The sequence below is a fragment of the Ceratotherium simum genome, chromosome 15 (assembly GCF_057802395.1).
Source record: "Ceratotherium simum simum isolate JZ-2026a chromosome 15, ASM5780239v1, whole genome shotgun sequence".
In the NCBI taxonomy this organism is placed as follows: domain Eukaryota; kingdom Metazoa; phylum Chordata; class Mammalia; order Perissodactyla; family Rhinocerotidae; genus Ceratotherium; species Ceratotherium simum.
Window position 1 is genome coordinate 27,647,276 of NC_141914.1, and position 15,874 is coordinate 27,663,149.

Here is a 15,874-nt window from a genome sequence, read left to right on the forward strand (position 1 = left end):
GCCCTGATAGCTGGTGTTAAAAATAACCTGAAGCATGAGCAAAGAGTTCAGTCTGGTTGTCAGGTAACCCTGCTACCAGTTTCCTTCAGGTTGACCTTTATTATTATTTTCTATCCACATCTCTTAACATTTTCCCCTTCTGGACCTTCCCTTGGTTCACTTAATACTTAATGAGTACTGTTTGTGTGAGTTGGGGGAATCCAGGACAGGCCAGATCATAAGCTCTGAAAGTAAACAGGGCAGAAACCTTGCCCTCAAGCATCTTATACTCTAATAAAAATAGAAAGGCAAGTACACAATTACCATGATTATGTTCATTTAACATAATCCTTTATGATTTGTAACTTAATTACATCTGCAAAGACCATTTTATCAAATAAGGTAACATTTGCAGGTTCCAGGGATTAGGACCTGGTATCTTTGGGAGACATCTTCAGCCTACTACAGATGGGGGACACAGAAGCCCACTTCTAAGAGTTGTTATTTGTTATCTGAATGGCTGGCTGGCTACTAGAGTAAGCTATATTCAAAATGATACCCTGGTTCTCAGGCAGCCCACGCTGTGGTGCTTTCTTTTGCTTACTTTGTTTCCTTAAACTCTCATTAACTAAAGTAACATGGGCATGTCTCTGCTGCTTGCAAATTGAGAGCCAAACTAGCAAAACAGCTGACTTAAGAACAGTTCCTTTTGCATATAATTTTCACACTGTAAATTTACCAAAATTTCAATGGTTGTAGATCTTCTCATACTATTGGTTCAGTCCATACTTATCCTCTCCACCTATGGGGGTTGGCCCCTTTGGTAATGCTGACGCTAAGTGATAACACCCCCCCCCCAACCCCGGTCACAACTGATTGGATCAGAGATAGGCAATTAACTAAGTTGGACCAATCAGATTCTCTTCAGGGACCCGGAACTTAGACACTGCTCACTTGGTTTCTGGAACTGACATGGGTTGCTAATGTAGCCCTGAAAAGCCATCTTTTGTCAAGTGAAAGCCATTATGTAGCCAGAAGCAGAGATAAGTGACCACAGGGACTCAGAGAGATGGAAAGTACAGCTGCCTTGGTTCTTAATGGCTTCCCTGGTTAGAGACTCAAATGAAGCCGAGCTACATTTCTGCTTGAGGTTAATAGAGAATTTTGCCCCCTCCACCAATTGGGATAGTAAATTTCCCTTTTTGCTTAAGCAGTCTGAGTGGCTATCTGTTATGGGCTACCAAAAGAAATCTGATTAAGAATGATGTTTCACTCCTGCTTTAAATACTTCTTACCTTGCTTCCACAAAATTATTCATGCTCAATAGCTAAAATGATGCTGTACTTGGGTAACTTTTCAAAAGATCCCTCTAAAACTCCAGAGATTGCCCATGATTATTAGTCCTTCCTGACATTTTATAAACATTATAATCACTGGCTAAGCACAATATTATGATAATATTGTTTTCATTTCATAAAACGGTGGCACGGAAGGCATCTTACAGGATGTCTAATTCAACCCCTCCACTTTCAAGTAAGAAAACTAAGGCCCAAAATGGCCAAGAGCCTTGCTCAGTGCTGGGATCAGAACCTTGTTTCTATCAATACTCACACCAGGGTCATTTGCCAATAAATTTTGTTTAGGGCCAAGATGGTATTTTCCTTTCCTTAAACTCCACGTGAGATCACTAAACAGTATTTACTGATTGCCCACTTCATTGGTTAGGACTCTTTTAGCTGCAATTAAAAGTCCGGCTCAAATAGCATAAGCAAAAAAAAAAAAAAAAAAAAAAGCCTCCAAGAATACACTTGTTTCAGGCTAAAAAATTACTGTGAGGGTGCTCTCTCTTCACCTCTAGGAAAGACTTTCCACAAGGCGGGGCACCTATAGACTCACATCCTATCAGCTTAGCTACCCCAGCAGTACATGCCTGACTATCCCTGGACTTCTCAGTTACGTGAGCCAATGAATTCCTCTCTATTCCCTTAAGCAAATTCGAATTTGGTTTCTGTCACTTGCAACAAGCATTCTAAAATTGAGTTTATCAGAAGAGTTTGACACAAACAAGGATAATGATAACCTATCAGATTCTCCCTTCAAAACTGTGACTATAAGAGTAGGCAGTATAAGCAGAAGCAGCAAGAACATGCAGAGAAGACAGCAACCCAGGTGATGAGGAAAAGGAACTTACTCTTGACACACTATCTTGGCCTGTATTCTTTACCTCTTCTTTCTCTTCTCCACCCTATACCTTCTGCTTAGTCAGAGTTTCTGCTTACTCATGACTTCACCTTATTCTTGGTCTCACCAGTATCATGGTGTGGATTGCTACATAATATCCTAAACTGATTTGACCCAGAACCCTTTTTTTAGAAACAGCAAAAGGTAATTGTCAGCAAAACCTTCTGGGCTTTACACAGAACAAGCAAGAACAGGTTTCCTCTTCCAACTTGATAAGGCTCCTCATGACATCCTAGGATCCAAAATAACTCATGTTATAACTAATGTGGTGACCACATTTGGATCAGGATGTGGGTTTCCCTAAGGCAGGAGGCTTGACAAGACAACCAAGATTCTTTGCAGGCAAGTTATTATTATTTTTTTTTTTTTAATTTTTTGTTTATTGCAGTAAAAAAATATGGAACGCTTCACGAATTTGCGTGTCATCCTTGCGCAGGGGCCATGCTAATCTTCTCTGTATCGTTCCAATTTTAGTATATGTGCTGCCGAAGCGAGCACTGCAGGCAAGTTATTGTGCCTGCAATTTTCCTGGATCCTCAAGTTACTTAACACCTCTGAGTCTCAATTCCTGGGGCAATAAAATGGAGGAAATCACCCACTTCATTGACTTGGAATAAGAAATGAAATACATGTAAAATGGCTGGTACCTAGTCAGTACTCAGTGAGTATTAGTTCTCTCTCCCCAAATTTTAATATCATTTACTATATGAAGTAGTACTCAATTATCTTCATTTGCTCAAATGCCTTAAAATTTATACAATGGAATAGTATTATTCTACATATGACAATTTAAACAAAGAATCGGGATTTTTTTTTAACCTAAAAAAAGTTTTGCTGCAGTTTTTCAAACGTTTTTATTGGATTTAAAATTCATTTAAGGGATATACAGATATGCAACTAGTTTGATCAGCTACCAATATATTTTGGTATCCCTTTATTTTTGTACTCAAGAGCCAGTTCACTTTTTCTCCATGTTCAATACTCAGCTTTGGTAAAATTTTGCCATGCTCTTCATCTGTTACTGAAGCATTAGTGTTTCCACCCTGCTTCGTATAAGTTGCTCTTTTAGTTTTCTTCCTGTGGGTATGTTTTGTAGGACTCTTCTGTTTTTTCTCAACTTCACTGCTTACATCCCACAACATTATCTTTCCGTCGTTCCCTCCAGTAAGCAGCAAATAGGATTCTGGCAGAAAGCAGACCTGGGATACTCCCAAAGCATGGCCCTTAAATCCCAGTTCCTGTTCACACTTGACTCCCATCACCCTAAAGATTCGAACCTTACCATCTTCTGCACCACAACTAAAAATATTACCACACGATGCCACAGACACAGAGTGGGCTAGAGCAGGGTTTAAAAGCTGACCAGGTGATTGTGGGCTTTCCGTTTCTTCTGTTTCATCCTCCTGTAAATTTGTAATCCAGAGTGGCCGGGCTTTCTGAAGGTTCCACAGCATTACCTTTAAATAAGAGGAAGTTACACAGTCAAACAGAGTTCTAGCCATTTTGCTCAACTATCATGCTTATTCCACTTCTAATAAAATCATCAAAGTAGTCTGAGAATGAAAGCAAGAATGAATGAAATTTTCAGCAATATTAAAAAAAAAAGTTCAGACGGCACTGCAACATGCCAGTGGAATGCTAGCCTGGTACCCAAACTAGAATGCCAGTGTAGTAAGGTAGACTTTAGAAAACAAGATCCTGAATAACTTTTGATTAACAAACCAATTAAAGGGTAATCCAAATTGTTAAGCAGTTGCCAGTTTAAGTCATTCTACCCTCATCTCTGCAAGTAAAATTGAAGATTATGAAATTTATTAATTTTAGTCTATGCTGGTTACAAGCAAAAATGCCTTTCAACTAAATAAACTAAATCTGGAATATCACTGAAATAATTTATATCTGGAATGCTTTTCCTTTCCTTTCACGTTACCCTAATTATCTACCCTAGGGGCTTAGTTCAAGTCCCTGTCCCTTTAAGAAAGCTTTCCTAACTATTCCAGCCCACTTCTCTCTCTCCCATATTTAATTGCTATTCTTTTAATTGACATATACTACTAGCTTGTCAGTTTCTTGTGATTTAATTCAGCTTTGCTAATGCCTAGCATATGCCTGGAAAAGAAGAGAAATTCCAAACATGTCTGTTGATTAATTTGACATCCTGGTGTATTTGGCTTTTTGTTGTCGTTCCCTGTCATGATCTTGGACTTACTAAATTGATTTAAATGAAATGCTAATTAAAATCTATTTAAAACAAAACAACAAGCTTCATGAATTGATTTTACTCTATAATCTAGTGATTCATTTTCTTCCTGCAGCAACCAATTTGAAAAGGAAAATATTCTTCATACTTTCAGAGAATAGCTAGCTTTATTTTATCATCTCATATTATGCCTGAATTATGACTCATAATTTAAAATGAACACTAGGATAAGCATGACCTTGTTTAGATAGTCAAAAATACAGATATGAATTGACAAGATTATTACTGCGATGGTATTAAGGATTTGGTTTTCTTTCAGAGTAAGTTCCCTCAACTCAGCCTACTTTCAAAAGAAGTGACATTGAACACTTATATTTTGCTTCTACTAGGGAAAGCACTGAAAATCCTTTTGGATTGGATTTTTAACATTATAATAAGTGGCCAGCAATTGTTATTTGAGTGAAGCCAAAATACTAACAAACTGAAATAAATTAAAGAAATATCAGAAATTATAACAAAAATGAATGGTACTAAAACTTGATGTGGAAATAGTCTCTATAAAAAAACCTGAACACAAGGAAAATGGACATTCCAGAATCTGCTAGCTTAACTGTTTTGGCAGGTATCCCCAAGTTCTTTCTTGCACAGCCCCCATAATGCCTGAATTATATTTTCTGTCCTCCTAAGACACCCAAACATGAAGTACCCCCAAAGTGTTTTCAGCAGCTAAAACATTTTTGTATTTACTTAAATCATCTAAATGTGTTAATAGCCATCCTAGATTCCACGAATTCAAGAATCATTTCCAAGTATTGAAGATTCCCAAATTGTTCCTGCCTGGACATTCTCTTTACACTTCTTTACTCTTCCTAACTGACAAAGATTCCAAGGTATTTCATAATTTCTCAACTACCTGTTCAAGTGGTAACACCCTAAGCAGGAGAGCTAGAGATATTGAGGGAAAAGAATATAACAGTTTGGGGTTTATGGTCCTATAAAACATCAAAGGGAGAGAAAGTGGACAATTGACAAATGTTCAGAAGTGAAAGCAATCATATCAAGAAGACCCGCTCAAAAATATCTCCCCCTACCAAAACATTTCTTTCCACATAAAAGATTCATTTTCAAGAAAAAAAAACCCTCCTCCCCAAACATCTATGGACAGCTAATTTTCCACAAGTGAACCAAGAACATACAATGGAGAAAGGAAAGTCTCTTCAATAAATGGTGCTGGGAAACCTGGACAGCCATATGCAAAAGAATGAAAGCAGACCATTATCTTACACCATGCACAAAAATTAACTCAAAATGGATTAAAGACTTGAACATAAGACCTGAAACCATGAAACTTCTAGAAGAAAACATAGGCAGTACGCTCTTCGACATCAGTCTTAGCAACATATTTTCAAGTACCATGTCTGACTGGGCAAGGGAAACAACAGACAAAATAAACAAGTGAGGCTACATCAAACTAAAAGACTTCTGCACAGCAAAGGAAACCATCAACAAAACGAAAAGACAAACTAACAACTGGGAGAAGATATCTGCAAACCATATATCTGATAAGGGGTTAATATCCAAAATATATAAAGAACTCATATATCTCAACAAAAAAAACCTAACAACCCAATTAAAAAATGGGCAAAAGATCTGAACAGACATTTCTCCAAAGAAGATATACAGATGGCCAATAGGCACATGAAAAGATGTTCAACATCATTAACTATCAGGGAAATGTAAATCAACACTACAACGAGGTATCACCTCACTCCTGTCAGAACGGCTATAATTAACAAGACAGGAAACAAGTGTTGGAGAGAATGTGGAGAGAAGGGAACTCTCATACACTGCTGGTGGGAGTGCAAACTGGTACAGCCACTATGGAAAACAGTACGGAGATTCCTCAAAAAATTAAGACTAGAACTACCATACGATCCAGCTATTCCACTGCTGGGTATTTATCCAAAGAATATGAAAACACGAATGCGTAAAGATACATGCACCCCTATGTTCACTGCAGCATTATTCACAAGAGCCAAGACTTGGAAGCAACCCAGGTGCCCATCAAGGGACGAATGGATAAAGATGTGGTATACATACACAATGGAATACTACTCAGCCATAAGAAACAATGAAATTCAGCCATTTGTGACAACATGGATGGACCTTGAGGGTATTATGCTAAGCGAAACAAGTCAGCAGGAGAAAAGTCAAATAACTGTATGATCTTACTTATAAGTAGAAGATAAAAACAACAATCACATCAAGACAGAGATTAGACTGGTGGTTACCAGAGGGGAAGGGAGGAAGGAGGGGGGCGAAAGGGATGATTAGGCACATGCGTGTGGTGATGGATTGTAATTAGTCTGTGGGCGATGAACATGATGTAATCTATACAGAAATCAAAATACAATGATGTACACCTGAAATTTATGTTATAAACCAATATTACTGCAATAAAAAAAATTTTATGCGTTAAAAAAAGGAAAAGAAAAGAAAAAAAAAAGCCTCTTCCACGTGGCATCCTGATTCTTAAGTGTTGGTATTAGTGATCTTTCAAATGCAAAATGGAACAAACCTTTGAACCATTTATTTTCAGATGCAAAAATGAGGGGGAAAAGAAATCAATGTGTAGGCTACAGAAATATATGATAGTTTCAATTTCCAAAGGTCTTTACGAGAAAAAATTGTATTTGAGTGGTGAGTACACAGGTATTTATTTAATATTATTCTTTATACCTTTATTATGTTATGTTATATGTTATTCATTATATGTTATTCCTTATACATTACACTTACATATTATAAATATTTTGTACCTATTTAATAAAAACTAAGCAGTCTCAAGTGTCTTAATAAATTACACTTTGTTCTTAAGGTCCCTGCCTCTTTGAGTATGCTTTGCCTAATTATTCAAACCTAGCTAAATCAAAGGATATAATTTTTATAATTTCTATAATAACAAAGGTGTGTTGATGTGTGTGGTAATAATTCAGTTCCTGCCTTAAGATAAAATATTTGCTCAGAGAGAAATAACTCTCAAAATTAACCTGATAAGAACTCCCTTCCATGGGGCCAGCCCCGTGGCGCAGCGTTTAAGTGTGTGCGCTCCACTGCTGGCGGCCTGGGTTTGGATCCCGGGCGCACAGAGGCACCGCTTGTCAGGCCGTGCTGTGGCGGCATCCCATATAAAGTGGAGGAAGATAGGCACAGATGTTAGCCCAGGGCCAGTCTTTCTCAGCAGAAAAAAGAGGAGGATTGGCATGGATGTCAGCTCAGGGCTAATCTTCCTCACACACACACAAAAAAGAACTCCCTTCCATGATTATGCCTATATTCTTGGACTCCCCCACAGGCTGGCTACTCTTAAAGTTTAGAATAACACTGGATAACCAGGTTTTAAGAAGTAAACTGTGGAAGAAATTATAGTTTCAACTTAGTTAATGAAGTAACTTCTTAAAACCATGGTTGTGTTGGGGCCGGCTGGGTGGTGCAAGCGGTTAAGTGCACGAGCTCCGCTGCGGCGGCCCGGGGTTCGCAGGTTCAGATCCCCAGCACGCGCACCAACAGACCGCTTGTCGAGCCATGCTGTGGCAGCGTCCCATATAAAGCAGAGGAAGATGGGCATGGATATTAGCCCAGGGCCAGTCTTCCTCAGCAAAAAAAGGATTGGCAGATGTTAGCTCAGGGCCGATCTTCCTCACAAAAAACAAACAAAACCATGGTTGTGTTGTCTTAGCCACTGTCGGTATTTTACAACCCAGGGCAAAAGTTAATCAACAGTGAACTTTTAGCAATTCTTGGCAGTGAAATCAAATAAGCAATTACCTAAACCTCCCTTTCACAAAATATGTCCTATACTATTCTCTAGCAGCTGCATGCCACTAAAATTTATTGCCTAGAACTGGGGGCAAAATGGTCAATTCTGGATGCCCACTTCTTATCTAATCTGAAGAATATAGGTCATTTTTGCACACCTAATTGTTTATTGCCATCCCTAGTAGTTAGTTAATGAACCAATGATTGAAAACTGGTAAAAGGATGAAAGAACGAGTCAGAGACACTACAATCTGCCTACTTAAAACAGGTATCCACCTGGTTGTGCAGGTCTTTCTGTATAACCAAGAAGGCAGATTATCACTACTAGGGTAGAAAATGTAGGAGGTTTATAAAGGGCCTGGTCAAGACCCAGGAGTAGAAAAGGAGTTTAGAGGTCGTAGGGTCACTGTGCCCCATAAGTGTACAATAATTCTCAATAGAGGCACTATAGACATTTTTGGTAGGACAATTCTTTTTTTTTTTTTTAGATTTTTTAATTTATTTTTTGCCCCCAAAGCCCCAGTACATAGTTGTATGTCACAGCTGCACACCCTTCTTGTTGCTGTATGTGGGACTCGGCCTCAGGATGGACAGAGAAGTGGTGCCTCGATGCGCACCCGGGATCCGAACCCGGGCCGCCAGCATCGCAGCGCGCGCACTTAACCACCAAGCCACAGGGCCGGCCCGGTAGGACAATTCTTTATTGTTTAGGGACTGTCCCAGCACTGCAGGACATCCACTGATTCTCCCTACTAAATACCAGTACTTGGGGAGGAGGCATGGCAGTCATAGTGACAACAAGAAAAATGAGCCTCATCTATTTCTAAATTATGAAGGGGTGTGGAGAGTGGAGGAGGGAGTGGTAATAATCACTGGCCAAGATGGTGGAAAGACAAGACTTTTGATGCTATTATAGAATCACGGAGTTTTAGAAGATACTGTATATAGTTGAGAATGTAGATCAAATGCCTAGAACAGTGCTCGGCACAGAGGCCATCAATAAACAATGGTTCTTTTTCTAGAAGTCTTCTGTTCCCAAACCAAGCTTTTCTACCACACTGATGATATTCTGGTTGAATACCTCTGGTGTAACAGAGAAAAACTATAGGCTTTGGAGCCAGAGAGATTGAGGTTTGAATCCCAATTCAGGCAGCTGTGCAGACACTTAATTTGAATCTCAGCTTCCTTGTTTGTAAAAAAGAAATAACTATCTATCAGGATGTGATTAGAATAAAAACTAATATATATATAAAGCACTGGCAAGTACTGGCAAGTACTAAGTGCTTACCAAAGAGAAACCATGATTATTCTCACTCCAGTGATACAAGATTTACTCTCAAGAGGAAGCACATTTGCTGTGGGAAAGTTCAAGCTATTTCTAAGCTTTATTAAACCAAAATCAGCTTCCCTATGATTTCTATTTAGACCAGCATATGCCACTTTTTCCCCTCATGAAAACCAAGAATTAAACACCTCCAGTTCCCCACATAATGGGGTTTCTAAATATATCTACTCTCCTGATGGCTTTCTCTAAATTTGGGCTAATTTGTGACATTCCCTTCAAAACTCAGCATTGAATACAATCCTCTGATCCTGCTCACCAATACACAATATTTCAATTAATGCATTCCAAAATTTTGAATTAAAAACAACAAATCCAGTATCTCGAACTTTTTTTTGTTTTTTTAAAACAGTTTGTAGAGCGTGGGTGATAAATGCCTTTAGCACGCCCCTTTGTTTAAACAGATGTTCAGAATCAGATATTTGAATTCTCAGGTTTTAGGAATGTATTAAAGCACAGAGAAAGGAAGACTAAAGGATTAATGATTACTTTGTAAACAAAATCTATTAGGCTTTGTCAAGTTAGCACTAAACATGCAGAAGTAAAGCTTATGGTTCATAAATAGACAAGACATGTTAATAGAGAATAGAAAAGGCAAAGATATATTTAGCCCAATCAATAACCTGATTCTGTTAGCAAATCCCATTTAGAAATTAACCAAGTCCTCTCTGCAAAGCATCACCTGCATATCCAGTCCACATGACACCAGGCTCTGAGGCCTCTGAGGCCGAAAAGCTACAGAGGAACAGATATTGGAATGTCTCTTCAGTGATCTGCTAACTTTCTTATTTTCCAAATCTAGGATTTTGATTGCCCCGGAGTCATCAGCAGAAGCCAGGAGGTTTTCAGTTTCATTCAGTGAAAGACAATTGATTTCTTCTTCATTCACGTGAAAATGGTCCAGGGAATCTTTGAGGGACCTGACATCAAGTATGCTAATGGTTTCTCCATGTGAAGCATAGAGCTTGGTGGGGCAGGAGGGAGAGAATAAGACACTGGTAACATCGTTAGCCCCTTGGAAGCGTGTGTGTCCTAATGGAGTTCCATCTTTACCCCAAGCCATGAGATCTCCACCCTCTGCCCCAGAAGCCACTAGCCCTTCTTGACTTGCGTTGAGGCAGAGAATAGGAGAAGAATGTCCACCAGTCCATTTGACTGCCATATTGGCCCAGAAGACTCTGTGAAAAGGGAGAAAAAACTATAATCTCATGTTTTATATAAGAACTTGGCAAATGCAATAAACAGTATTTCATTTAAGTATTTTTCAAAGACATCTAAAAAAAATTCAATCAACAAAAAAGACATTTGAAGATCAAGTCCACAAAAGCCTAGCTGAACACAGGGTTGAGGTGCACCTGGCTGGCACATGCCTAAGCCTTCCCTTACAATCAGGGACCCAGGTAAGCCTGGTTCTCCAGCCTGTGATGTGAGGCCCACATAAGAATAAACACTAAATATATTTATTTTAAATTAGGAAAAATTCTTTTCAAGAGACAGCTGCACAATTATCAGGTTATATCTTTTACTTGAATAATGTTTTAGAGAGTGAGCTCTGGACTAATATCTGGGTTTGAATATCTACTTCCTGTTAGCTGGGTGACTTTGGGCAAGTTACTGAACCTCTCCGTCATTCACTTTCCTTCTCTATAAAATGGGGTAATAATAATAATAATAATAACATCCATTTCTTAGATCACAGAGGATTAAATGAGATTATATACGCAAAGCATATATAACAGTGTGTGGTACATAATGAGTGCTCAACAAATATTACCATTATCTCTTCTATTTTTATTAGTCTGGTCAAAGTGGCATCATATATACTACACGAATGGTCCTCAAAGTATGGTTTCCAGACTAGCAGCATCAGTATCATCTAGGAACCTGTTAGAAATATAAATTGCCAGACCCCACCCTAGACCCACTGAATCAGAAACTCTGGGGGTGGGGCCCAGCAATGTGTTTTCAGAAGCCCTCTAGCTGATTCTGATGCGTGCTAGAAGTTGAGAACCTGTACTACACCAACCATCATCTGGGGAATTGGAACCCTTGGGTCTTACCACCAGAGACTAATTCAGTACGTTATATAATTTTTATTCCCAAAACAACCCTTCTGACTGGTATTATTCCATTTTACAGATAATAAAACTGAGTCTCAGAAATACTAAGTAATTTGCCCAAAGTCACCTGGCCCTTAAGATTTGTATATGGGATCCAATATAAAGAGACCCCAAACTTTTAAATAATGAAGACTCTTTTCTAACAATTTCACTTGTCAACAGTTTTACTTGTTAATATTCTTTGAAAGCACAGAAAATGATGAAAAACAACTAATAATTCATTATTGCTTTTTAACTTACAATTCTTTAATCACATTATCACCTATTATCACTTATACAACAGTAGTACCTATGTACAAGATTTAGATTTCTGATATGCTAGGCATAGCAGATCTATAAACTGGAATTGCCATATAATACTACCCTGCCTTAACTGCCTATTGAGCAAAGCAAACAAGGAAATCACGGTAATTTATGAAACTCTAAATGTAAATGGTTAGACAAAAGAAATCTATCTCAATAAATTTAATTTTTCATTTCACAAGCCAAGGGAGAATTTATCTAGTGAAAAACTGCCATAATTGCTTTACTACTTTCAGATACAATACCTGAATTTAGTCCAATGATAGAGATATATTTCCTAATATTGTTTTGCAAAATCATTTAAAATTATCTAGCATTCTACCTAAAGTTTCTATTTCCAACACAAAGCTTATTTCCTCCCACTTTTAGCCACACACACACAAAAGTCACTAACTAGACTGCAAAAAATCACTAATCTGTTAGTAATCAAAGTAACAGAAACATAGTCACAAAATCAGATACAGCAATTTTCAGAAAGACGACAAAATGGGAAAACGACAAAAAGATACACTTTTTATTTCAGCAGACACACTCAATCAGTATATAGAGGAAACTAATTAACTTCAGTAATAAGCTTTAATGGGGAGGCTTGGAGAGGAAATGACTCAGAGGAAGGTTAAGAGAGGGAACCCTGGTGGTTTGATTTTTGCTGACAAGTACTGAAATATTAGTTAAATAATTTGCTACCATAACAAAGACTCTTGCCAAATGTTTCAGATAAACCAAGAAAAAAGGACACAATTTAAAATGAAAGGTATTAATATTATTTAGGCCTAGGAACTGCCATCTTTAGTGACTACTGACATCATATGATAAAGACAATATCCTACCTTAAAATATGAAATTTAAATTAAACCATTGAAAAGGCCATTTAAGTTACAAATAATTCTGTTACGAATCTTTAGAATTTTGATCCCTTATTTCCTAAGTTAGAGTTTTAATTTTTCTATGATGAATCAACTTTAAAGTCTGGAAGTCTGCCCTCTACAGCTTTAGGATTTTGGGTGCATATACATTTTGGATCCCTGCTGGGATTTTAGGTTTTCTCCAGGACACGCATGAGGCAGGGTTTCTAGTACTTCTATTTCTCCATCACAGATCTACCCACAGGGGATCTAAGTAAATGCTGACTGGCAGACAAAAGTTTTAGCAGGTTTTTTTCTGATATAATTCTTTTCTGAAAAAAAATTAACTCAATTCTAAAGATACCTTTGGTTAAGCTCCACCCCAAAATGTGAGGTCAGGCAATAAATGGATTTTGTACTTAAAGGGACTATTATAAACAACAACACAGTTCCTGTAAATTTTTCCATAATGGAACCAGTAGTAACTCTGGTTCTATTAATCTCACAAGATCAAGGTCAGCTCTACTTTCACCTCTGTGCACCAGAGCAAAAAACAAACTAAACTTCCAATCTCTACATCACATGGATATTTACTGATCACCTAGCTAGTCAGAAAAATAAAAACAGAGACCTATTACGGGGAATATTAAGAAAAAGAGTTGGGAAAGCCCCAGAAATCCATACACTTTGAGGCTTTTAACTTTAGTCAGTCAACATTTATCATGCAGTGTTTATTAGTGATTCAACCAGAGCCCTCCAATCACTTGTTTCCTTAGACTGCAAAATTAAAATTATTTGAAACACATCCAAAGACTACCATCACAAAGTGTTCAACAATCAGACAGACTGCTGTGGTAGAAGGTAGTGGGAAAAATGTAGATTTATTATCTAGGTTAAATCAAAACAGTCTTTCAGAAATGAGTTGTCAAGCCACTGTTTCTTGTTTTTCTCCTACTGGGACTGGAAAGCCTATCAGAAATAGGTAAGTGCCACTATCCCCATACTCAGGTATCAAGTCAACAACGCTTCTCTTCTCATATGTAGATGCCTAAAGGATCAAGCACAACAATTAATCATATCCTATTGTGAATAACTACAATTAGATAGCAGATTCCTTCCAACACCTAATGACCTTTACTCTAAATACTCTGCTCCAGTCACATCTCCACATACTCACTTGTCTTTTTTAAGTGTCTGTGCTTTTTTTTTTTTTTTTTTTCTTTTTTATTTTTTCCCCCCAAAGCCCCAGTGGATAGTTGTATGTTGTAGCTGCACATCCTTCTAGTTGCTGTATGCGGGACTCGGCCTCAGGATGAACGGAGAAGTGGTGCCTCGATGCGCACCCGGGATCCGAACCCGGGCCACCAGCATCGCAGCGCACGCACTTAACCACCAAGCCACAGGGCCGGCCCAAGTGTCTGTGCTTTTAAAGCCTGGTTCTTTGGCCCCTTCACAGAGGGACCAACTCTACTTATCCTTAAAGATTTAAAAGAAACTTAAGTGTCTTTCCAAATAAAACTTGGTCTTCCTTCTTTGGATGTCCTATGGCTGAAAGCTGAAAAATGAATATTGAATTAAATTCCCTAGTCTGAGTTTACACTATCATTCAAATAATATAATGAAAGAGAGTCACTATCAATATATTAAGTACAGGTCAACTTCTCCTCCCATGTTAGGATTTTCTAAAGTTGGTCTTGACGTGGAGAAACTGGATAGCAACCAAAATGACTGAAGGGCTGTGGCACTGGCACTAGCAAGAATGAAAAGAATCTGGGTTACTAAGTGTGGAGAAAAACACATCTGGGAAGGGGAAGTAACAATCAAACACCATGTATCTGAGAGTAGAGAAGGTAGCTGCTATTTTTTGTTTTTAGCGGAGAACAAGAAATGGATTATACACAGCAGGGGAGCTTCTGGGAAGATTTCTCACTACAATAAAGGCGAGACAGTGGAACTGACTACTAAGGGAATCTGCGAACCCTATTATAATAACTACCTACCTCAGAGTTGTTTTGAGAATTATATAAAAACCCGCATAAAGGACCCTAGTGGAATGCCTGGCTCAGATGATAGTTATTTTCTCTTACTAGGCATTCTTTAAAGGCTGTCAAAAAAACTTTTGGGCCACCCAGGAAAACGCAGTACGATCAAATAATGCGGCAATTCTTTCCCTTCCAAGCAGCCATCTATAATTACGGTCTCCACGTCATTCTCCCGACTGGAATGTCTAATTAAATAAAAACACACTGCCTTAATCGGCCTACTGATGTAGGAAAGACTGGGAGAGGCCATATTTTGTCCAGAAGAATGTAGCACTCAGTAAGCACTTTAACGGCACTTTATGGTTATCCTAACGTTTGCGGGGTGAGGGGCAGGGAGGGAGGGAGGGAGGTTCAAATGTGGCGACCTTATTTTCCGAATATACGCTGGGGCACACGTTCCGCTAAGTCCCGGTACTTACCGAGAACGAGAGGGCCTGACCAGGAAAAAGATGACCTTAGCTGCCAAAGGTAAAGAAAGATCCAACTCAAGCCGAAGGCGGCGGAGCTAGGAACTGGCTAGCAAGGAGAGGGAAGTTCTATGCATTAGGTTGGAGTCTGAAGCAGGGACCTAGCTGACACAGGGAAACCTCACATGAAAAGAGGCCCAGGAAAACCCATGAGGGACCACGCGACCAAAAAGAGGAAAAGGCACAGCACGGCAGCCACGAACGCACCGGCACCAGCCCCATACCTGCGCTTCCCGCTTGCCTCCTCGGCGCCTCGCGATGACTTCACTCTCGGGCGCCCAATCCCTTCCAGCGTCGGGCGCGAAGCGCCTCAGCCAAACAGTCACATCCGGGGCCGAGAGGAACCGCGAGCGAGCTGGGCGTGCGCCCTTGCTTCGTGCCCTCAACCCGCATGGCGGAGCCGCGGGCGCGCCGCGAGGAGGCCTTGCGAGTCGGGCGGTTCCGGCGCCCGCGCTGAGCCGCGGGGGAGGGGCGGGGGACGCCCGTGCGGCGGGTGCGTCTGCCCTCAGTGAGGCG

At 39.3% G+C, this 15,874-nt stretch overlaps 1 protein-coding gene, 1 non-coding gene and 1 pseudogene across 3 annotated transcripts; all 3 read right to left on the reverse strand.

Annotated features, from left to right (window-relative positions):
• Positions 1-2,611: 2,611 nt before the first annotated feature.
• On the reverse strand, positions 2,612-2,718 carry LOC147915148 (U6 spliceosomal RNA). Its single transcript, XR_015554565.1, has one exon. It is a non-coding gene; the product is annotated as a U6 spliceosomal RNA (small nuclear RNA).
• LOC101387532 (WD repeat-containing protein 53) lies at positions 2,621-15,749 on the reverse strand. Its single transcript, XM_087439787.1, has 2 exons — positions 15,583-15,749; positions 2,621-3,677 (listed from the first exon to the last, which is right to left on the reverse strand). Exon 2 carries the CDS (start codon positions 3,672-3,674, stop codon positions 3,084-3,086), a length of 591 nt encoding a protein of 196 aa, XP_087295913.1. The 5' UTR covers positions 3,675-3,677; positions 15,583-15,749; the 3' UTR covers positions 2,621-3,083.
• On the reverse strand, positions 8,731-15,567 carry LOC147915149 (WD repeat-containing protein 53 pseudogene; annotated as a pseudogene). Its single transcript, XR_015554444.1, has 2 exons — positions 15,311-15,567; positions 8,731-10,759 (listed from the first exon to the last, which is right to left on the reverse strand). The product of XR_015554444.1 is annotated as a WD repeat-containing protein 53 pseudogene (transcript).
• Positions 15,750-15,874: the final 125 nt, after the last annotated feature.